General features: G+C 35.4%; 1 protein-coding gene across 1 annotated transcript in view; it reads right to left on the bottom strand.

Annotated features, from left to right (window-relative positions):
• TEX11 (testis expressed 11) overlaps window positions 1-25,358 on the bottom strand; it is a 270,954-nt gene that overhangs the window by 158,551 nt on the left and 87,045 nt on the right. Inside the window, exons 9-12 of the mRNA XM_087859806.1 lie at window positions 24,236-24,290; window positions 21,172-21,267; window positions 8,639-8,720; window positions 5,697-5,775 (exon numbers count right to left, since the gene is read on the bottom strand). Of these exons, the coding sequence (XP_087715932.1) occupies window positions 5,697-5,775; window positions 8,639-8,720; window positions 21,172-21,267; window positions 24,236-24,290 (312 nt within the window). The remainder of the gene's footprint in view (window positions 1-5,696; window positions 5,776-8,638; window positions 8,721-21,171; window positions 21,268-24,235; window positions 24,291-25,358) is intronic.

The following is a 25,358-nucleotide window of genomic DNA, read 5'->3' as shown; positions in this document are numbered from 1 at the left end:
CCCATTTACAGTTGCACCCAAACCCATAAGATACCTAGGAATAAACCTAACCAAAGAGGTAAAAGATCTGTACTCTGAAAACTATAAAACCCTGATGAAAGAAATTGAAGATAATACAAAGAAATGGAAAGACATTCCATGCTCATGGATTGTTAAAACAAATACTGTTCAAATGTCTACACTACTGGGGTGCCTGGGTGGCTCAGTTGGTTAAGTGACTGCCTTCGGCTCAGGTCATGATCCTGGAGTCCCAGAATCGAGTTCCACATCAGGCTTCCTGCTCAGCAGGGAGTCAGCTTCTCCCTCTGACCTTTCCCCCCTCATGCTCTCTCTCTCTCTTTCTCTCAAATAAATAAATAAAATCTTAAAAAAAAAAAAGTCTACACTACCCAAAGCAATCTACACATTTAATGCAATCTTTATCAAAATACCACCAGCATTCTTCCCGGAGCTAGAACAAACAATACTAAAATTTGTATGGAACCACCAAAGACCCCGAATAGCCAAAGTAATCTTGATAGAGAAAAACAAAGCTGGAGGCATCATGATTCCGGACATCAAGCTATTACAAAGCTGTAGTGATCAGGACAGTATGGTACTGGCACAAAAACAGACACTTAGATCAATGGAACAGAACAGAAAACCCAGAAATGAAGCCACAACTATGCAGTCAACTAATCTTCAACAAAGCAGGAAAGAATATCCAATGAAAAAAAGAGTCTCTTCAACAAATGGTGTTGGGAAAACTGGACAATAACATGTAGAAGAATGAAACTGGACCACTTTCTTACACCATACACAAAAATAAATTTAAAATGGATGAAAGACCTAAATGTGAAACAGGAAACCATCAACATCCTAGAGGAGAGCATAGGCAGCAACCTCTTTGACTTTGGCCACAGCAGCTTCTTACTAGACATGTCTCTGAAGACAAGGGAGACAAAAGCAAAAATGAACCACTGGGACTTCATCAAGATAAAAAGCTTCTGCACCACAAAGGACGCAATCAATAAAACTAAAAGGCAGCTTAAAAAATGGGAGAAGATATTTGCAAATGACATATTTCATAAAGGGTTAATATCCAAAATCTATAAAGAACTAATCAAACTCAACCCCAAAAACAAATAATCCAGCTAAAAAATAGGCAGAAGGCACGAATAGACAGACATGTTTCCAAAGAAGACATCCAGGTGGCTAACAGACACATGAAAAGATTAAAAGATTCTCAACACCAACTCATCATCAGGGAAATACAAATCAAAATTAACAACACAAGAAACAACAGGTGTTGGCGAGGATGTGGAGAAAGGGAAATTCTCTTACAGTATTGGTGGGAATGCAAACTGGTCCAGCCACTCTGGAAAACAGTATGGAGGTGCCTCAAAAAGTTCAAAATAGAACTACCCTATGACCCAGCAATTGCACTACTAGGTATTTACCCAAAGGATACAAAAATACTGATTCGAAGGGGCACATGCACCCCAATGTTTATAGCAGCATTATCAACAATAGCTAAATTATGGAAAGAATCCAAAGGTCCATCAACAGATGAGTGGATAAAGAAGATGTGGTATATATATATACAATGGAATATTACCCAGTCATAGAAAAGAATGAAATCTTGCCATTTGCAAGGATGTAGATGGAGCTGTAGGGTATTGTGCAAGCGAAGTAAGTCAGAGAAAGACAAATACCATGATTTTACTCAGATGTGGAATTTAAGAAACAAAACAGATGAATGTGAGGGAAGGGGAAAAAGAGGGAAGCAAAACAAGAGACTCTTAACGACAGAGAACAAACTCAGGGTTGATGGAGGAGAGGGGGCGGGGAAGGGCACTTGTGTTGAGCACTGGGTGTTGTATGTAAGTGATGAATCATTAAACTCTACTCCTGAAACCAATATTACACTATATGTTAACTAGAGTTTAAATAAAATTTTGAAGAAAAAAACTAGAAAAAAAAGAAACTGTGTGGTCCAGAAATCTAAAATATATACTATCTTGTCCTTTAAGAGAAAGTTTGCTACTATGAATTGGATGAAGACAGTTGGAATGCCTACAAAATCTGAAGATAACAAAAACTGGGAAGAATAGTTAAATACACCACATGATAGAATTAAAATTCACAGGATTAGAACAAATGAAAAAAATAAGCTATAACAATCAGGTTGAAACTTAATAGCTTATATAATAGATGTGGGATCATAGAAAATATATATTGACCTCTGCCCCTGGTTCCTAGCATAGAGATATAAAACCCTTGTCATTACCTAAGTGATAAGAAGAGTAGGAGCATCTCTTGTTCCAATATTTGTTTTTTACCCCATCCCTGACACAGAGCTCCTAAAACTCCTGTAATTTCCTAGTAATAAGAGCTCTAGCAGCATCTTTTGTTCTATTGAGGTTACTCTGGATGGCTCCTGCATGGGGGCTGATCACCAGAATGACCAAGCCATGATTAGAAGCTTGGAATTTTCAGCTTCACCCCAAGTCCTCCAGAGAAGAGAGAAGGACTGGAAATAGAATTAATCATTGATCATGTTTACATGAGGAGGTCTCCATAAAACTCCAATAGTGCAGAGTCCAGAGAGCTTCCAGGCTAGTAAACACATTAACACAAGGAGGGTACCACACCCCAACTCCCTATGGACAGAAGCACCTGTGTACAGAATTCACCCACACCTCACCCTATTTATCTCTTCATCTGGCTATTCATCTGTATCCTTTATCATGTCTATGGTAAACATAAGTGTTTCCCTAAGTTTTGCGAGCCACTCTAACAAATTAATTTAACCTGAGGAGGGGGGTGTTGGAACCTCTGATCTATATCCAGTTGGTCAGAAACATAGGTGATAACGTGGGCTTGCAACTGGCTTCTGAAGTATGTTTGGGGGGGGGGGTTGGCAGTCTTGTTAGACCAAGCCCTTAAACTCTGGGATTTGATGCTATCTCTGGGCAGACAGTGTCGGGAATTGAGTTGAATTGAAGGACCAACTAGCGTCACAGAGACTTGCATGGTGTGGGGAAAAACCTCCACATATTTAGCGACAAGAAGTGAAATGTTTTATGTGAGTAGTAAAGGATACTCAGAGGGAAGAAATATACATGAGAAAAACACACAGTAGGAAAAAACTAGGTTTTTCATTTTAGTGTGGCCATTGAATACTTACTCAATCATAAAAGTAAAGGATATGGAATTCAGAGATGAGACCAACTGATACTGTAAAGATCTAGTTTTCTAAGCCCAGTAAATTCACTATGTGATGTCGCTGTGAGAAAAGAGCTAATCTTAACACTGGCTTCATTAAAAGAAACACAGGCTCTAGGACAACACCGCCCAGTTGAACTTTCTATGATAATGGAATTGTTCTCTATCTGTGCTGTTCAGTAAGCTATAGCCACTCACCACATGTGGCTAATGAAACTTGATATATCTATAGTGTAACTGAGGGACTAAATTTTTTATTTTAATTTTAGTTAATTTAAATTTAAATAACTGTATGTGGCTAGTTGCTACAATACTGGATAGTGCAGGTTTAGAACATTTAGAACATAAAAAGTGGATACTGTTGGTTGGACTACATCTGTAGTATTATGTTCATTTCCAGTTACCATACTTACAAACTAGAAATGACTGACCATATTAATGAACAATGTTAGAACAAAGTGGGGAAGAACTGTCAAGTAAAAGACTTTGATGTTACCACATGGCAGAACTAGCAGCCTTAGAAATTACTGGAAAATACATATCAATTTATATAAGAAAAAATTTTGTGTTCCAGCTTTGTAGAAACATAATAATAATTATTATTATTAATTTAATATTAATTAATTTAATATTATGTATAATATTGTTAATATTGTTATTTATAATATTATTATAATTAATTTAATATTAATTGTAATAATAATTATTATCATTACAATCCCCTCTTCCACAGATATTCCAGAAGAGGCTGAATGCCTTCTCATCCAAGAAGTCATGTGTCAGGTAGGAGACTGGTCTGCAACAATGGTTGGTAAGCTATGGCTTGCCAGCCAAATCCAACCAGCCACCTGTTTTTGTAAATAAAGCTTTATTGGAACACAGCCACTTCCATTTATTTACAGATTTTCTACAGCTGCTTTCACACAATAAGAGCAGAGTAAAGGAGGTGTTACAGAGAATTTATGGTTGACAAAGGCTAAAATACTTACTACCTGGCCCTTTATAGAAAATGTTTACTAACTCACCTAAAATAATGATTCTTAGAACCACTTGGAGAACTAATAAAGAATAGAGGTCTGGGTTCACTGGAGTAAGGCAGGGCCTGATCTCTATTTTTTAAAAAGTTCTCTAGTGATCATTCTGTATAACAGTTTTACTGAGGTATAATTTCCATACCATACACTGCATCCATTTAAAGTACACAATTCAATGGTTTTTAGTATATTCACAGAGTTGTACAACCATCACCCAATCAATTTTAAAACATTTTCATCACATCAAAAAGAAATGCCATACCCATTAGCAGTTTCTCCCCATTTTCCCCAACTCTCACAGCCCTAGGCAACCACTAATCTACTTCCTGTCTCTATAAATGGACCTGTTCTGGAAGTATTATATAAATGGAATGATACAATATATGATCTTTGTGACTAGCTTCTTTCACCTAGCATAGTTTTTAAGGTTCATCCATGTCACAACATATATCAGTACTCTGTTTCTTTTTATTTTTCTTGATTTTTTAAAGGTTCAAACTCCAGTTAGTTAACATACAGTGTTACATTAATCTCAGGTGTACAATATAGTAATTCAACAGTTCCATACATCACCCTTTATTGCAAAATAATATTCCATGGTATGGGAATACCACATTTTCTTTACTTATTCTTCAGCTGATAGACATTTTGATTGTTTCCACATTTGAGTATTAAGAATAACGTTGCTATGAACATTCACATAAATAAGTGTTTTATGGACATACGTTTCCTATTTAACTCAGGAGTGGAACTGTTGGGTCATATGGTAACTCTCTATTTAACTTACTGAGGAACTAAGAGTCTGTTTTCAAAGCAGCTGCACAATTTTACATTCCCACCATCAGTGTATGAGGGTTACAATTTCTCTACATCCTTGCCAACATCTGTTATTATCTGTCTTTTTGATTACAGCCATCCTAGTGGGTGCAAAGTGGTCTCTCATTGTGGTTTTGATTGGCATTTCTCTGATGGCTAATGATGTTGAGCATCTTTTCAAGTGCTTATTCCCCAGTAATTCTGATGCACACTGAAGTCTGGGAACCATTAAGAGGTCTGTAAATACTTTAAGATCCCTTCTGACATTAATGGTCCCATAAAGATAGAGCCAGAGAGGTGCATTACTCGTAGAACTGCACTTGCTCATGCCTTCCTGTTCCACCGGACATTGCCCTGTAGGTTCGCCTAGGCCTAACTCCTGTTTTTTACAGCCCCAACTACCTTATTCCTTTCTCCTTTTACTTCTTTTTCAAAATTCTAATGTTAATTTTAAAATTAACTTGACTCTTGACTGTTTAAGTTATTAAGCAAGCAGTTCCATCTTCTAATTTGATCAGCACAATGGCAGATGCGGTGCTCTGTGAAGACGGATGGATATAAATGGATATATTCAATATATATTAATGGAAACCTTAAAAATGTTAGTCTTTAGAGAAAAGAAAATCAATTCTACTGTACCTTTCATGATCCATCAGCAGTTTAGCAACGTTCAGACAAAAGTCTAAAGACATGTCAAGATGCATTATTTCCATGACAGCTAAAAAAGAAAAAAAAATGAAATAATCATACCAGTTTCGTTTCTGAGGAAGCTTAGCTATTTTCAGTAATTTTCCTCTGTTCAAAATCTACTTTCTAAACGTATGCCAAATACCATGCCTTGCCTAATAATTTATCAAAATCTTTTTATAAAATAGTAACATCCAATGCTAGAATGTAGTGAAACAGGTACTCTTATATGGATGGCAAAGTAACTTGGTACAATCTTTTTGAAAAGCAATTTGGCAATACTGTATGCTAAGAACACAGTGGTTAAAAGCTTGGGATCTGAAGTCAGATGGACTTATATTTGAAATCACTTGCCACCTATACGGCTATAGGCAAGTTACTTAGTCTTTCTGTGCCTTAGTTTTGTCATCTGGAAAATGGGAATGTATCACCAATCTTAAGAGACACAATAACACGGGGCGCCTGGGTGGCACAGCGGTTAAGCGTCTGCCTTCGGCTCAGGGCGTGATCCCGGCGTTATGGGATCGAGCCCCACGTCGGGCTCCTCCGCTGTGAGCCTGCTTCTTCCTCTCCCACTCCCCTGCTTGTGTTCCCTCTCTAGCTGGCTGTCTCTCTCTCTGTCAAATAAATAAATAAAATCTTTAAAAAAAAAAAAAAAAAAGAGACACAATAACAATAAAAAGGAAATATATTCTTGAGTGTCCACTATAGGCAGGTGATAAACTATTACAAAAACCATTAAAAGTGTTGAGTATGAAATAACACAGAAAAAATGAATATGCTCTAGTATGAAAATGTTTATAAGATTAGTAAGTGAAAAATCAGAAAATAAAGCCTACATGTACTATATGGTCAAAATTCTATAAAACAAATATATTTAACCAAAATAGAAAAAGCACTGGAAATAAATGATCAAACTGCTAGAAGTGATTGTGTTCAGACTATTTATTTACCAAATATCTAATGAGTGTATTGTTTGTGCCAGGAACTGTGCATGGTGCTAAGAACCCAGCAGTGGACAATACACACAAAAATCCCTATTGTCAAGGAACTTATATTCCAGTGAATGGCGGGACTATGGATATTTTTAGCATTTTCCAAAAGTTTCCTTAATGGGTATGTGCTACCCTTTCATAATAAAAAAATTTTGTATATTTTTTCCACTTTTTCTACTACAAAAAATACCAGTGAAATTCTAATGCCAGAAGTTAAGACTGACCATTCTAAGAGTAAAGTACTTCCAGTAGCAAAGAAACGAATGGAAACTGAAATGAAAATGTAAGTTTCATACATTCTCTCAATACAACAAAGTAAAAGATAATTTAATATTTTAAGGTATAGAAAACATGGATTCAGGGAAGTCTCCTAATTTGTAATCTGACATTGCAACTTCATTACTCTGAATATCAAGAGACGAGATGAAATAAAAACAATATGGGCAAATAGTTTCATTTTAAACTCTGCTGTTTATCTGCATTTTGGTAAATATTATAATGGGGAATTCTAATCTAAGATTAATCAACTTTAAAGTAGGTGACTCCATAATCCCTCTGCTCGTCCTATATTGTATTGGTTTGAGTAAACCTATTCCTCTAATTGGTTAGTTGGTTTGTTTATTTTCCTAGTGGAAAAAAAGTAGAGTTGCCTTCCTGGTTCCTAACATTTTTCAGCCTGTGTATACTGAGATGATATTGTTACCTAGAGATACAGAATCCTCTATACACTTCAGCTTCTAAGGTCTCCTAGGGATTAGCTAAAACTCTAGATGTCACAGAAAGTTTCAGAAGTACTAAATTAGAACTAAATTTAGAGCTACTACCAAATTTTATTATTATCCTATTTATTAAAAACTGTTATTATTTATGGAATAATTAGTTATACTAGCATATAATTTTACATAGTAAAAATAATGCAGCTCTATAACTATATTTTTATATAGAAAAAATAAAGCATATACACATTAAAAGAATTTAAATTATTTTTATGGCTAAACGTAACTGAAATACTGTTAAGGGGCCAGTGTGCATAGAGAGACTTATTGCAGTGGTAACAGTAATAATAATAGCTACAATAATAGGTAACAGGTTTTGCACACTAACTCTGCACCAGGCATGCTGCTAAATACTTTATATACATTTTCTCAAGGATTCTCAAAATAACACAATGAGGTAGACATTATTATTACATCTCTTTTAAAGATGAAGAAACGGAAGCACAGAAAAATTAAGTGACTTGCCAAATGACTCAAAGATGTATATCAGGATGTTTACTTTGTGAGGTGTACATTCTAGACCCTTAAGAATTCTGAAAAAGGGGCACCTGGGTGGCTCAGTCCGTTAAGCGTCCAACTCTTGGTTTCAACTCAGGTCGTGATCTCAGGGTCCTGAGATCAAGCCCCATGTCGAGCTCCACACTCAGCACGGAGTCTGCTTAAGACTCTCCCTTTCCCTCTGCCTTTTCCCCACCTTCTAAAAAAATAAATAAATCTTAAAAAAATAATTTTGAAAACAAATAGCAATGTTTATACAAGTAATTAATTAAAAGCAAAGCACTACAAAGGCTTTTTCCATCCAAAGTTAATCTTTTTTCATGGTGGTAGACAACTTCAGAAGGGCAGCTGCAATTTTTGCTAAACTAAAAAACAAAACAAAACAAAACAAAACCTAATAGTTTTTATTCAGCTCTTTTTTTACTACCTATTAAATCTGCAACTATTCACTCTTCCTTCTCTTTTTCTTCCTAGCTGACAAGCTTCTCCTTTTCCTACGTGATCAATTTCCTTCTCAGTCACCATCAAAGTGCCCTTATTGTTAGCATACTATAAAAGATCCTATATTAAACAAACTGGTAATGATATTTCAAAATTGTGTGTTCTTCACACACAGAGATGATACCTTCAAGGAGTTCTTCATTAGCTATTTCACTCTTCAAGAGGATTTTCATCTTTAAGAAAAGCCCAGCTGGATTTAAGTGTTCCTATTTTAAACAGAGAAAGCACAATGACATTAAAACTGTAGAATGTAAAAGACAATTTTCAAGTAATTGCCTGTTTTATTCAACCACAGCAGAATGACTCATGATCAAAGAAAATCAAAATTAGAAAAGATCAGATCATAAAATCCGGTTTATCCCTGAGGATATTTTCTGATATTTTATTTAATCTAAATGAAATAATACAAGGAAAAAAACATTTAAACATCTGATTGAGTGGCAAGCACTTAATGGAAAGGTCAATTCTTAAAATTGTGTGAATGTTAGGCCATATTCTTGACTTGATAAGCAAAACTCCACATGTCAATTATATTTGCTTTCTCTTGAGATTTTAATAACAAGTAAGGTCCTTCAGAAATATGGTTGAAAGAAATGAAAATGTATTGTCTTCCCTATAGGATATGTCAGGCATATTTACTATTAATAACAACGTACTCTGAATGATTGCTCCAAATCCTTGTTAGCTGGTTCTACACTATCTGTGGTCTCTTGCCTGGTTCCACTTTTGCCTGACAGGACATGTATTTAAACAGCTGGCTCAGATTAAAAGGGCAGGCTAGGCCCACAGAAGAGAACCTTTCTCTCTACAAAGCCAGTTAGCCTCTACATGAACACTGTACTCATTAGCTCTAACCTTGGCAAATAATTATAGCAATTCATGCGTGAGATGCTTTAAGAATGGAAAGTTAGGGAAAGTATGCACTGGTATTAAAAGGGTTTGCAAATATAGATGCCATCAATACAAATAATAAACCAAGGTTGCAAATTTTAATTTATTGCATTGTCACACTTCCTGACAGATATGTTGGAATAGGTCAATTCCTTTTTACTTTCAGAGATGTACAGGTCTTCCAGAGCTTGGAGGGATCTGTTTTCCTTCAGTCTACTATATTCACACAAGTAGACATTCTGGTTTTCCCTTTGATTTCATTACCAAACAACTCCAGAGAATGGACAACACTTTGCTTTCATTGTATAATCATGAATTCACTTCTATAAACATTTGCATTGTAGGGTATATCCTTGTCTCCTGAAACTACACTTTCAGAAATTATAACTACCTGTTAAATCCATCAGCTTTCTCCCTATAATTAATATCCTTGTCTTTTCTATAAGTTTTCTCACTATTGTTTCTCAATCTTATTCCTTAGATTTCTACTTACTTTGTTTTTTTCTTTTTGCCAGTTATTGGAAAAAAAGGATCCAGGTACAACAAATTTTCAAGGCAAGTTATCTATAAATCCTGTTTTGCAGATGAGAAACCAGAGGCCCAGATGGAGTAACTTACACACAATGACATAGTTGGTAAGTGGTAGAATTGAACTTTGAATTCACATCTTTCACACTATAAGGGCCATAATCTTTCCACTGTAATATGCCGTCTTCTGTGAAGCTCTTTCAATAGTTGGCCTGCCTTTTATTTATTGTCTAGTTCTCCTGCAAGCTTTAAAGATAACTCTGCCATTTTTTAGTGCAAAATTTATCACATACACACATGATTGTATAAAATACATATGCACAGTTTACAGAGTAATGATAAAACAAACACCCCTGCACTAACCACACAGATAAAGAAACAGAATACAACCACCACAGGCCTCCTGTATACTCTTGCCCATTTGCAACCTCTTGTCTTCCCCACAAAGGTAAACACCACCTTGAATTTTATGCAGTAATTCCCTTTCTCTTCTTTATACTCAATATATTGTTTAGTTTTGCCTGCATTTGACTTCACTTAAACAGAAATATAAATTCTTCTTGGACTTGCTTCTTTCATTCAATGTCATGATTTTCAGATTCATTTATGTTGATACATGGAATTTATTTGTTTTCATTACTCTATACCAAGGTCCTCAAAGGGTATTCCTTGATAAGCATTACCTGAAAAACTTATTAGAAATGCAGGTCTCACCCCAAATCTCCTGAACCAGAAAATATGGGGTGGGGCCCTATAAACTATGTAAGTGTGTGTATTATTTTTAAGAAAATGGAAAAAATCATTATTATTGATTTGCATTATGAAAAATTTTCATTTCAACATTAATTCTAGTACTTGTTTAGTAAGGTAATAAATAAGAACACTGTGTTTTAATAGGAAATCTACTTAATACTTAGGCATGCTAAAGTTTGAGGACTATTGTACACTATTCCACTGCATGACTATATCAGAATTTATCTACCCGCTCTACTTTAGACATCAAAGTTATTTTCAACCCAAATGTTATTCTGAAAAATCCTGGCATTAGCTCCTGTACAATTCTACTAGTATACAAATGCAACATTTTTTGTCCAAAGCATATACCTAGGAGTGAAGTTGCTGGGTGGTTGGATATGGTTAAGTTCAACTGTATCAGTAATGTCAAACTTATCCAAAGTAGCTGTATCATGGGACGCCTCGGTGACTCAGTCAGTTGAGTGTCCAACTCCTGATTTCAGCTCAGGTCGTGATCTCAGGGTCGAGAGATTAAGCCCTGTGTCACACTCCATGCTGAGCACAGAGTTTGCTTGTTCCTCTCCCTTTGCTCTTCCCCCTGCTCGCTCACACATGCTCTCTGTCCCTTTCAAGTAAATAAATAAATAAAAATCTTCAAAGTAGCTGAATCAATGCTCAAAAAACTAGGAGTAGAAGGGCACTTACTCAACCTGATAAAGGGCATCTATGAAAAACTCACAGTTAACACCATACTGAATGGTGAAATACTGAAAGATTTCTCCCTATGATCAGGAACAAGAAAAAGAAATCTGCTCTTGCCACTTCTATTCAAAATTGTAATGGACATGCTTGCCAGGCAATTAGGGGAGGAAAAAGAGATAAAAGACACCCAGACTGGCAGGAAGAAGTAAAAGTATCTCTATTTGCAGACAACATGATCTTGTACATAGAAAATCCTATTCCCTATAAAAATACCAATAGTATTTTACACAGAACTAGGACAAATAATCCTAAATTTGTATGAAACCACAGAAGATTCCCAATAGCCAAAGCAATCTTGAAAAAGAAAAGCAAAGCTGGAGGCACCATAAGTCAGGACTTCAAGTTATATTACAAAGCTGTAATGATCAAAACAGTATGGTATTGGCACAAAAACAGACACACAGATCAATGAAACAGAACAGAAAGTCCAGAAATGAACCCATAATTATATGGTCAATTGATTTTCAACAAAGCAGAAAAGGATATCCAATGGGAAAAAGTCTCTTCAACAAATGGTATTGGGAAAACTGGACAGGAACATGCAAAAGAATGAAACTGGACCACTTTCTTACACACACACATACACACACAAATAAATTCAAAACAGAGAAAAGACTTAAATGTGAGACAGGAAACCATAAAATTCCTAGAAGAGAGCACAGGCAGTAACCTCTCTGACATCAGCCATAGCAACTTTTTTCTACACAGGTTCCCTGAAGCAAGGGAAACAAAAGCAAAAATAAACTATTGGGATTACTTCAAAATAAAAAGCTTCTGCACAGCAACGGAAACAATCAACAAAACTAAAAGGCAACCTAAGGAATTGGAGAGATTATTTGCAAATGACATATCCTATAAAGGGTATCTAAAATATATATATAAAGAATTTGCACAACTCAAGATCCTAAAACCAAATAATCCAATTAAAAATGGGCAGAAGACATGGACAGACAGATTTCTTTCTCCAAAGAAGACACATGAAAAGATGCTCAACATCACTCATCATCAGGGAAACGCAAATCAAAACCACAATGACCTATCACCTCACATCTGTCAGAATGGCTAAAATCAACAACAGAAGAAACAAGAGGTGTTGGTGAGGATGTGGAGAAAAGGAACCCTTCTACACTGTTGGTGGGAATGCAAACTGGTGCAGCCACTCTGGAAAACAGTATGGAGGTTCCTCAAAAAGTTAAAAATAGAGCTACCCTATAATCCAGTAATCACACTACTGGGTGCTTACACAAAGAATACAAAAACACTAATTTAAAGGGATACATACACCCCTAGCATTACTTATCATACCCAAGGTACTGAAACAGACCAAAGGTCCACTGACTGATGAATGGATGATGAAGATGTGGTACACACACGTACACACACACACACACACATACACACACGCTGGAATATTATTCAGCCTTAAAAAGAAGGAAATCTTGCCATTTGCAACGACATCAATGAAGCTAGAGTATATTATACTAAGTGAAATATCAGTCAGAGAAAGACAAATACCATATGATCGCACTCCTATGTGGAATTTAAGAAACAAAATAGATGAACATACGGGAAGAGGAGGAAAAAAGGAGAGAGGGAAACAAACTATAAGAGACTCTTATAGAGAACAAACTGAGGGTTGATGGAGGGAGGTGGATGGGGGAATGGGCTAGATGGGTGATGGATATTAAAGAGGGCACTTGTTGGGGCGCCTGGGTGGCTCAGTCAGTTAAGCGTCTGCCTTCGGCTCAGGTCATGATCCTGGGGTCCTGAGATTGGGCCCAAAGTCAGGCTCCCAGCAGGGAGCCTGCTTCTCCCTCTCCCTCTGCTGCTCCCCCTGCTTGTTCTCTCTCTCTCTGCCTAATAAATAAATAAATAAAATCTTAAGAAAATAAAAAATAAAGAGGGCACTTGTTACAAGCACTGGGAGTCGTATGTAAGTGATAAATCACTGAATTCTACTCCAGAAACCAACATCGCACTGTATGGTAACTAAGATTTAAATAAAAAAAAACAAATAAGTAAATAAATGAAATAAAAAAAATTAGAATCAGAGATGAAGAGTGCAATAAATGAGATTGAAAACAGGCTTCATGCAATGAACAGCAGGCTAGAAGAAGCAGAGGAACAAATTAGTGAACTAGAAGACAAAATAATGGAAAATAATAAAGATGAACAAAAGAGAGAAAGAAGAATTATGCAACATGAGAATAGACTTAGGGAACTTAGTGACTCCACGAATCATAACATTTGTATTATAAGAGTTCCAGAAGAAGAAGAAAAAGGGCACAGAAAATTTATTTCAAGAAACAATAGCTGAAAACTTCCCTAATCTGGGGAAGGAAAGAGACACCCAGATTCAGGAGGCACAGAGGACTCCCATTAAAATCAACAAAAGCAGATCCACACCAACACATATTGTAATTAAATTGGAAAAATATTGTGATAAGGAAAAAAATCTTAAAAATGGCAAGACAAAAGCAGTCCTTAACTTACAAGAAAAAAACCATAAGGCTAGCTGGAGATTTCTTAACAAAAATGTGGAAAGCCAGAAGGGAGTAGTATGATATACTCAACACGCTGAATGGCAAAAATCTGTAGCTAAGAATACTCTATCCAGCAAGGCTATCATTCGGAATAGAAGGAGAGTTTCCCAGACAAACAAAAACTAAAGAAGTTTGTGACCACTAAACCAGCCCTGCAAGTAATTTAAAGGGGACTCTTTGAGTGGGAAAGAAAGATTAAAAAATGACAAAGACTAAAAAGGAACAAGGAAAATCTCCAGAAACAATAAGAAAACAAGGAATAAAATGGCACTGAATACATTTCTATCAATAATTATTGTGAATGTAAATGGACTAAATGCTTGAATCAAAATACAGGGTGTCAGAATGGATAAGAAAACAACAGGCAGACCAAACTTGTGTGGTTTAGGATGTCATCAAAGCAAGAAAAAAAACAAAAAATAGGGAAAAAAATACTTAAGGGAATGATTTTAGCTTTTGATATTTAGTTAATATGAAAAAAATCAGACTATTATTGGAATTTCTTTTACTTATTCTTTTTACTTTTGACTTTTAGTATGTATATATGTGTGAGAAAACAGTGGTAAGAAGTGGGGAGTACCAATATAACTTCAGAAGTTAGGTCCTATAAAGGTCCTAAATGGGCCCAGATTAATGGTAAACAGATTAATGGAAGCCTGTTTCAGGTAAAAGCAGTTTATCCATTTCCCTCTTTCAGATATTCTACAATCTATCACCAATAGATACTCTACAACCTATCTGTCTTGGGCTCAGTAGTAAGGCTTATAACCAACTGAAGTTATGCCATCAACCCGTATGAAGACAATATAAGAAACATCACAGTGGAAGTTAAGATATCACTTCATACAGATTCAATGGGTATACATTATGAGAACTCACAGGAGACATTTGTTCTGACCTCAGAGCAAGCTGTTAGTCTCTACAACAACTGGTTTCTCTCCCTGATGGGCATTGTGGAATCATGACAACGTTTACGTTTCCTCCTTTGCATTGTCTTTCAGAAAGACCAGAACCCACTTTTCAGTCGACTCTGAACTCCTGCATGGGGCATTCAAGTTATATGAGCCTATCTCATCCTCCCTTTTCTTAAACTTGAAAAGCTATGTATTAACTGTTTTCATTTTAAATGTAATGCATATTTAGTGAAAATTTACAAAAGTACACAAATGGATAAAAATTATGGATCATGATGTAATTTTGATGCATAGCCTCAGATTAATTTCCTTAATTGCTTGTTTTAATTCTATTTTGTTTTGCATATTAAAAATATTTTTGTAAGCTAAAAAAAAAAGAAAGAAAACAAGTCCCATGTTGATGCTGCCACGAGAGACTCATTTTAGACCTAAAGAAACCTGCAGATTAAAAGTGAGGAGATGGAGAAACATCTATCACACAAATGGATATTAAAAAAAACAGAGTAGCAATATTTATATGAGACAAACTGGACTTTAAAACAAAGACTATAACAACAAAGAAGGGTACTATATAATAATAAAGGGGACAATCCAGCAAGAAGATCTAACAATTGTAAATATTGATGCACCCAACATGGAAGCACCCAAATACATAAAACAATTAATCACAAACACAAAGGAACTCATTGATAATAATACAATAATAGTAGGGGACTTTAATATGCCACTCACAGCAATGGACAGATCATCTAAGCAGAAGATCAACAAGGAAACAAGGGCTTGCAATGATGCACTGGACCAGATGGATTGAACAGATATATTCAGAACATTCCATTCTAAAACAGCAGAATACAGGGGCGCCTGGGTGGCGCAGTCGTTAAGCATCTGCCTTTTTTCGGCCGACGTTCTGGGATCGAGCCCCACATCAGGCTCCTCCGCTAGGAGCCTGCTTCTTCCTCTCCCACACCCCCTGCTTGTGTTCCCTCTCTCGCTGGCTATTTCTCTGTGTCAAATAAATAAATAAAATCTTTTAAAAAATAAATAAAATAAAATAAAATAAAATAGCAGAATACACATTCAAGTGCACATGCAACATTCTCAGAATAGATCACGTATTAGGTCATGAAATAGGCCTCATCAAATACAAAAAGACTGAAATCATACCATGCCCCTTTACTGATGGCAACATTATGAAACTACAAGTCAACCACACGAAAAAATTTGGAAAGACCACAAATAAATGGAGGTTAAACAATATGCTACTACACAATGAATGGGTAAACCAGGAAATAAAAGAACAAACAAATGAGATTGAAACATGACAGTACAAAAGCTTTGGGATGCAGCAAAAGTGCTTCTATGAGGGAAGTATATAGCAATACAGATCTACCTCAAGAATCAAGAAAATTCTCTAAAAACAACCTAACCTTACACCTAAAGGAGATACAGAAAGAACAACAAAGAACAGAACGACAGATACAGAAAGAACAACAAAGCCTAAAGCCAGCAAAAAGTACAATAAAGAGTAGAGCAAAAATAAATGATACAGAAACTAAAAAACAATAGAGCAGATCAGTGAAATCAGGACCTGGTTCTTTGAAGAAATTAATAAAATTTGGGGTGCCTGGGTGGCTCAGTCGGTTAAGCGTCTGCCTTTGGCTCAGGTCAAGATCCTGCCAACCCGGGATCAAGTTCCATGTCAGGCTCTCTGCTCAGCGGGGAGTCTGCTTCTCCCTCTCCCTCTGCTCCTCCCCCCACTCATGCTCACACTCTCTCTCTGTCTCTCTTTCAAATGAATAAATAAAATCTTCTTTAAAAATTGACAACCTCTATTCAGACTTATCAAAAAGAAAAGAGAAAGGACCCAAATAAATGAAATCACATATGAGACAGAAGAAATAACCAACAATACAGAAATACAAATAATTATAAGAGAATATTATCAAAAGCTATACGCCAACAAATTGGACAACCTGGAAGAAATGGATAAGTTCCTAGAAACATATAAACTACCACAACTGAAACAGAAGAAACAGAAACAGAAAACTTAGACTGATAAAAAAAAAAAAAGAAAGAAAAGAAAACTTAGACTGATAACCAGCAAAGCAATTGAATCAGTAATCCAAAAACGTCCAAAAGACAAAATTCCAGGGCCAGATGGCCTCACAGGGTAATTTTACCAGACATTTAAAGAAGAGTTAATACCTATTCTTCTCAAACTATTCCAAAAAAACAAAAAAGGAAGGAAAACTTCCAAATTCATTCTATGAGGTCAGCATTACCGTCATTCCAAAACCAGATAAGGACTCCACTAAAAAAAAGGATGACAGGCCAAGATGCCTGATGAACGTGAATGAAAAACTCTCAATAAGACTAGCATACTGAATCCAACAATACATTAAAAAAGTTATTCACCACGATCAAGTGGGATTTATTCCTGGGCTGCAAGGGCAGTTCAATATTCACAAATCAATCAAAGCGATACACCACATTAATAAAAGAAAGGATAAGAACTATATGATCTTTTCAATAGATTCAGAAAAAGCATTTGACAAAGTACAGCATTCATTCATAATAAAAACCCTCAACAAAGTAGGTTTAGAGGGAACATACCTCAACATAATAAAGGCCACATATGAGAAATCCATAGCTAATATCATCCTCAGTGGGCAAAAACTGAGAGCTTTTCCTCTACAGTCAGGAATAGGACAGGGATGTCCAGTCTCACCACTGCTATTTAACATAGCCCTGGAAGTCCTAGCCTCAGCATCAGACCATAAAAACAAATAAAAGGCATCCAAATCAGCAAGGAAGAAGTCAAACTTTCACCATTTGCAGATGACATGATACTCTATATAGAAAACCCAAACAACTCCATCAGAAAATTGTTAGAACTGATAAACAATTTCTGTAAAGTCACAGGATACAAAATCAACGTACAGAAATCTGTTGCACTACAATACACCAATAACAAGGAAGCAGAAAGAGAAATTTAAAAAACAATCCCACTTACAATTGCACCAAAAACTACCTAGGAAACAACTAACCAAAGAGGTGAAAGACCTGTACTCTGAAAATTATAAAACACTAATGGAAGAAATTGAAGATGACAAAAAGAAATAGAAAGACATTCCACGCTCATGAATTGGAAGGACAAATACTACTCAAATGTCTGTACTACCCAAATCGACCTACACATTTAATGCCATCCCTATCAAAATACCAACAGCATTTTTCACAGAGCTAGAACAAACAATCCTAAAACTGTATGGAACCACAAAAGACCCAGAATAGCCAAAGCAACTTTGAAAAAGAAGTGAAAAGCTGGAGGCACCACAATTGTGGACTTCAAGTGATATTACAAAGCTGTAGTGATCAAAATATAATGGTAATAGCACAAAAAGAAATATATAGATCAATACAGCAGAAAAGAAAAAAAAACAGAAATGAACCTACAACTATATGGTCAATTAAACTTCAACAAAGCAGGAAAGAATATCAAATGGAAAAAAGACAGTCTCTTCAACAAATGGTGTTGGGAAACCTGGAGAGCAACCTACAAAAGAATGAAACTGGACCACTTTCTTACACCATACACAAAAATAAATTCAAAACGGTTGACAGACCTAAATGTGAGACAGGAAACCATAAAAATCCTAGAGGAGAACACAGGCAGTAACCTCTCTGACATCAGCCATACCAACTTCTTTCTAGTTATGTCTTCTGAGGCAAGTGGAAACAAAAGCAAAAATAAACTACTGGGATTACTTCAAAATAAAAAGCTTCTGCACAGTGAAGGAAACAATCAACAAAACTAAAAGACAAGCTACAGAATGGGAAAAAATATTTGCAAATGACATAGCTTATAAAACAACACCCCCAAAACAAATAATCCAACTAAAAAATGGGCAGAAGACACGAATAGTCATTTTTCCAAATAAGACATACGGATGGGCAACAGACACATGAAAAGATGCTCAACATCACTCATCATCAGGGAAATGCAAATCAAAACTACAATGAGATATCACCTGACACCTGTCGGACAGCTAAAATCAACAACACAAGAAACAACCAGTGTTGGCAAGGATGTAGAGAAAGGGGAACCCTCATGCACTGTTGGTGGGAATGCAGGCTGGTGCAGCGACTCTGGAAAACAGTTTGGAGGTTCCTCAAAAAGTTAAAAATGGAACTACCCTAGGATCCGCAATTGCACCACTAGGTATCTGCCCGAAGAACAGAAAATACTAATTTGAAGGGACATATGCATCCTTATGTTTAACAGCATTACTTACCATACCCCAGATATTGAAATAGACCAAGTGTCCATTGATTGATGAATGAATGGCCTGAGCCACCCAGGCGCCCCTCTAAATCTCTTTTTAAATGGTCATCACCCTATCGATATTCTTTATCCATTATATATATGAAGGAATATTACTCAACCATAAAAAAGAATGAAAACTTGCCATTTATAATGACGTGGACAAAGCTAGAGAGTATTATGCTAAGTCACAGAAAGATAAATACCATATGATTCCACTCATGTGGAATTTAAGAAACAAAACAAATGAGCAGAAGGGAGAGGCAAACCAAGAAACAGACTCTAACTATAGAGAACGAAGTGATGGTTACCAGGGGGGAGGTGGGTGGGGGGATGGACTAAATAGGTGATAGGAATTAAGGAGTATACTTGTGATGAGCACCGGGTGTTGTACTGAAGTGTTGAGAATCACTGTATCATATACCTGAAACTAATATTACACTGTATGCTAACTGATTGGAATTTACATTAAAACTGAGAAAAAAGTATCAGTATAATTATTTGCCTTATTAGTAAGTAAAATACATTGATCCTAAATGAATCTTTTTTTCTTATTTAAAGATTTATTATTTTTAAGCAATCTGTACACCCAACATGGGGGCTTGAACTCACAACCCCAAGTCCAATAGTCACAGCTTTACCCACTGAGCTAGCCAGACACCCCTAAATCTCTTTTTATTTTTTATTTTTTTTAAAGATTTTATTTATTTATTTGACAGAGAGAGACAGCCAGCGAGAGAGGGAACACAAGCAGGGGGAGTGGGAGAGGAAGAAGCAGGCTCCCAGCGGAGGAACCCGACCTGGGGTTCGATCCCAGGACCCCAGGATCACGCCCTGAGCCGAAGGCAGACGCTTAACAACTGAGCCACCCAGGCGTCCCTCTAAATCTCTTTTTAAATGGTCATCACCCTATCGATATTCTCTGTCCAGGAGGGTAGAGGCATATATGTGTGAATGTATGTATGAACACGAGCTGTAAGTGAACCACTAACATTTTTGTTTATTTATTGATTGATTTTTTTTTTAAGTAGGCTCCATAGCATGGAGTTCAATGTGGAGCTTGAACTCAGGACCCTGAGATGAAGACCTGAGCTGAGATCAACAGTCAGACACTTAACCGACTGAGCCACCCAGGTGCCCACCATTGATGTTTTTTAAACAAAATCCCATTATCTCCCTATTTTATCACCATTTCCTTCTTTACCCTAAAATCTAACAGCAGAGAGAACGTTTTCTGTTTCATGCAAAAGATAATTTTTTCAAAAAATTTGTTGTTAAGGTATATTTTATTTTTTCCTTTCTGTGCAGAACAGATCAAAACAATCTGATGCTATAAAAAAAAACACCCAAGGATGTTTCTTTGTTCTATTGAAGTATAATTAACATAGTGTTATATTAGTTTCAAGTGTACAACATAGTGATTCCACAATTCTATACATTACTCAGTAGTCACCACAATAAGTGTAGTCATCATCTATCACCAAACAACATTTTTATAATCTTATTGACTATATTCTCTATGCTGTACTTTTCATCTCCATGACTTATTTATTTTGTTACTGGAAGTTTGTACTTCTTGAACCCCTTTATCTATTTCGTCCATCCCCCTACCCACCTCCCCTCTGGCAACCACCTGAAAAAAAAAAAAAAAGAAATACGTAGGGTTCTTAATGTGAGAAAAGCATTTTTGTTTTATCTGGTATCTTCTGTGAATTGCCACTAAATCAAAGCAATTTAATTATACTTTAATTTTACTAAGTACAAATAATACTACCATTTTCTTTTTTACTTCTAATTTTCCACTATAATGTGATCTGCATATCATAAAAAAATAAAGAGCAAATAATTAAGTAAAAGAAGCAGGAATACTGAAGCAGATGTCTAAACTACATTTCAAAATGTGAACTGAAGCTCTAAAAAATTCATTAAGTTAATATGCAAAAGCAGAAACCTCTCATACCTTGTTTGCTAGGTTTATAGCTCTGAGAGCCTTATCATAATATTCTCTGTCATCCCAATCCAAATAAGCAGTGGCTAGTAACCGCAGAACTTTAGCCTATAATTAAAAATAGAAAAAAGCACTCAGGTGAGGGTTAAATTGCGTGCAACAGCTTACTAGCATTTACACAGTGACGAGCATCTTCCCAAACTTGTCATTTTTATGAAATAGCGTTTCCTTAGGTAACCACATAGTCTTGAGATATATCTCACCGTTATGCTGCCCACACCAAATACTGTCTAAGAATTTTATAATAGCTTATTTAAATTTAATACAGCTGTATTAATATAATTATTTTTCCTAACAGTGTTTTAGCATTGAAGTGCTTTATTACCCCCACCCTACAAATAAAGGAAATGATAGCACAGCACTACTTAATGTAATCATCTTACCACCTACTGTATAGGTAGCATTGCATTAGGCCTCCACCAAAAAGATAAATAGAAAGACATAATTCCTGTCTCAAAGACTTTCTAGCCTAGTTGAGATTAACCAATTAGACCAAGAGCACATATACCATCATTTTAGTAGGAACAGATATGCTTTCCTATAGAGAAGGTTTCTCCCAACTCAGCTAAGTTTCAAAATTAGTATGTACTGCTGAATTAAGTCTGTTTCTCCAGCCAGATTTACACTGATAAGGGGAGTAACTCTGGGCAGCATTGATAGATTTAACTACAGATTCAGATTTTGAAAGAAAGAGCTCTATTTCAATGAAGAATCCTCTAAATATAATGAGGACAGTAGGACCAGGCAAAGATAATCTTGACATATTAGAGCTCTATACATCTAGAGAAATGATACTTGGGGTGTCCTATTTCTGAGTTTTTTAATTCAAAACCTAAGATGGGTCAAATAAGCTGTATACAATATCCTTACCATCATTACTATTATTATGGAACAACTCTCAACTTATGAACTTTCCCAGAGGACTTTCATGGAGTAAATACGGCATCTCTGATAAAAACTGTAATGATTTTGTAATAGTAAAAGGTGTACAACAGAAAGATGTAGCAAAATGAATGAATCTCAAAACCATTATGTTAAGCAAAAGCAGCCATACACAAAACAGTAGATACTATATGATTCCATTTATACAAAGTTCAAGAAAAAACAAAAATAATCTACAGCCACAGAAGTCAGAGTAGTAGTTTTATCTTGGGGGTATGAACGGCAATCAACCGGAAAGGGCCAAGGGAACTTTTGGGGGTCATGGAAATTTCTGTATCTTGATCTACATGGTTGTTAAAAGACTATCTAGATATACTAAATTCACCAGGCTGTACACTTAAGCTTTGTGCAATTTAGTATATATAAATTATACCTCAATAAAGTACTGTTAGCACAAAAGAAAAACTACTTCATAAACTACTTCATAACCTTACCTCTCCATAATTCACAATATGAATATTACATTTTAATCACACGGCTAACTCCTGTAGTCTTCCATCCTTACTTTCTCCTCCAGACATCTCATCTAGATCTCTTACCTGGTATCCCCTTCTTCCTCCATTTTCACTGTATGGATTCCATCCATTTTTCAAGGCCTTCCTACCAGAAGGCTTCTTCAGCTACTCTAGCCAATCTTGACATTCCCCTTTACTGTACCACACAGTTTATCACTTATTTTCCCCAAACTGTTTCATTTATACTAGTTTTAAAAATGCTTTTGAAACTTTAAAGTATACAACACATACAAAAAAGTTCAAAAATCTCAAGAGCACAGCTCTGAATTTTCACAAAGTGAACACATGTGTATTAACACCACAGAAACCAAGAAGCAGAACATTAACAGCAACAGGCTCACCTGAAGACTCACTTCAGACACTATTCCGGACAAGGGTAACCAATTACCTGTCTTCCAACACCATGGACATTAGCTCTACTTGCTTTTGGCATTTACATTTAGAGAGTCATACAGTATGCGCTACTTTATACATTGTTTTGTTTACTCAACATTATATGCAAGAACAGCCATACTGTTGCAATTACTGTAGCTGATTTATTCTCATTCCTATATAACATGCCATGATGTGACACTGTGACAATGTTTTTATTATTTTTAATTGTGTTAAAATACACATAAAATTGACTCTCTTAATCATTTTTAAGCGTATGGTTCAGTTGTATTAAGTATATTCATACTGTTGTGTAACCATTACCATCACATATCTCTAGAACTCTTAATCTTGCAAAATTGAAAATCTGTGCCCATTAAACAATAGCTCCCCCAATGTTCTCCTCCCTCCAAACTCCTGCAACCACCATTATACTTTATGTCTCTATAAATTTGACTACTCAAGATACCTCATTTAAGTAGAATCATACAGTATTTGTCTTTTTGTGAATGGCTTATTTCACTTAGAATAATATCCTCAAGGTTCATCTATGTTATAGCATGTGTCAGAATGTCCTTCTGTTTCAAGGCTGAATAATATTCCATTATATTCACTTGTGTTAGTTTTATCCTTCAAACATAAGCTTCTTAAGGGTAGAAGTCATGTTTTACACTTCTCTGTTATTCTTCATCTATCATATTGCTATATATATGTATATAGCAATTATATTTTGATTGAGATACAGTAAAGGTAAGAAGCAAAGATGGACATTCAAACAAAATTCCATTTTGCTATGGCATATATTAAATTACTTTTATATCAGATTTATTTACCTAATCATATTTTACTTGATTAAATATTAAAATTAACTTCCATACCAAGCACACTCTACATGGGTAAGTCAAGGAAAAACCTAAAAATTTTAACATGAAATAATAAAATTTAAAATTTATATAGCTAAACACTGTTCTGAGCATTTCCATATATTAACTCTTGGGTACAAGAATCTACCTGCATGGTAGATTATACTAGTATATCAATTTTACAGAAACTAATGTACTGAGATAGTAATAATGTGCCCAAAGGATAATTTTACTCAAGAAGTGGGGACAGACTATTATAGTTTAATAACAATAACATAAAATGTTTCTTCAACCTACTTCTACAATATTTAACATGATCCTTACCAGCATTTCTGGCCCAACAGAATTCTTATCCATCTTCCCAATATCATAGCTTTGGCTATCATTAAAAAAGGAAAAAGAATACATAGTCATTTCAAATTATATTTTTAAGATTATGTATCACTAAGAAGACATGGTATAATTATACTTTATTCTAACTTTTCTGTTTTGCACTACAACAGATTATTACCCAATTAATACATAAATATCAATACATAAATATCAATTATATAAAGCAATTCTTTCAAACCGTAGAAAACCACAATTTCTTCTGGATGTATAGCCAATAAATTAACACTATATTATTATTCTTTTCCATTTGGATATATATGGTATATAATGTTCTATGTATACTATATATACTATATAGTATTTTACTGCATTTAAAACTAGTTTACATGTATACTCTTATTCAATCAGCACAGTTTAAAGTCTAAGAAATATGAATATATTTTTAAAATAAAACAAATGCAGGAGTTTTCACAGAAACAAATGCTTTAGCGATATTTATTAAGCTTCACAACACCCTTGTGAGGCACTGTTAGTTCCATTTTGCAGCTGAATGAACCAATTTAGCAGTTAAGTGATTTCTAATATTTCCTAGATTGGTACTGAAAATGAGAGTGAGGGGTTAGGGAGTAGAGAAATTTGGTTTTCAGTCTATGCTTTCATTAGCAAACCATATTATCCATGGGATATTCTGATAATCACAAATAATATATTAACATGAGTCTCAGGGCTTCAAAACCTAAAACCTAAAAAGCAAAACAAAGATTATTCACCATAAAATTGGTATTTCAAGGAAAGATGTCAATAAAATTTTGGTGAACTGAACTAAATTGAAGACATTACTCTGAAGTATTCCTTTTAAAAAACTGTAAAAGACTCAGAATTACCAGGATGAGTTTTCAGATCACTAATGATATAATACTGGCCTAGTAATTCTAAGCCCTATCTCACAGAGGTCTCCTTTGGCATATTAAACCTCTTCCAGTTTTTAAAAAAACCAGTGAGGATGAAACTTCCTCAGTGGTGGTATAAGGAGCTCTTGGGCCCTCTCCCCAGTGAAACGACCATTTGCCTGGAAAAACCATTAAAACAAACAACCAGTTAAAGTCTTTGGAAA

This window comes from Ursus americanus, chromosome X (assembly GCF_024610735.1).
Source record: "Ursus americanus isolate L20-20 chromosome X, mUrsAme1.1.p, whole genome shotgun sequence".
NCBI lineage: Eukaryota > Metazoa > Chordata > Mammalia > Carnivora > Ursidae > Ursus > Ursus americanus.
Note: the sequence above shows the minus strand (reverse complement) of the source record. Positions and strands in the feature narration are given on the sequence as shown.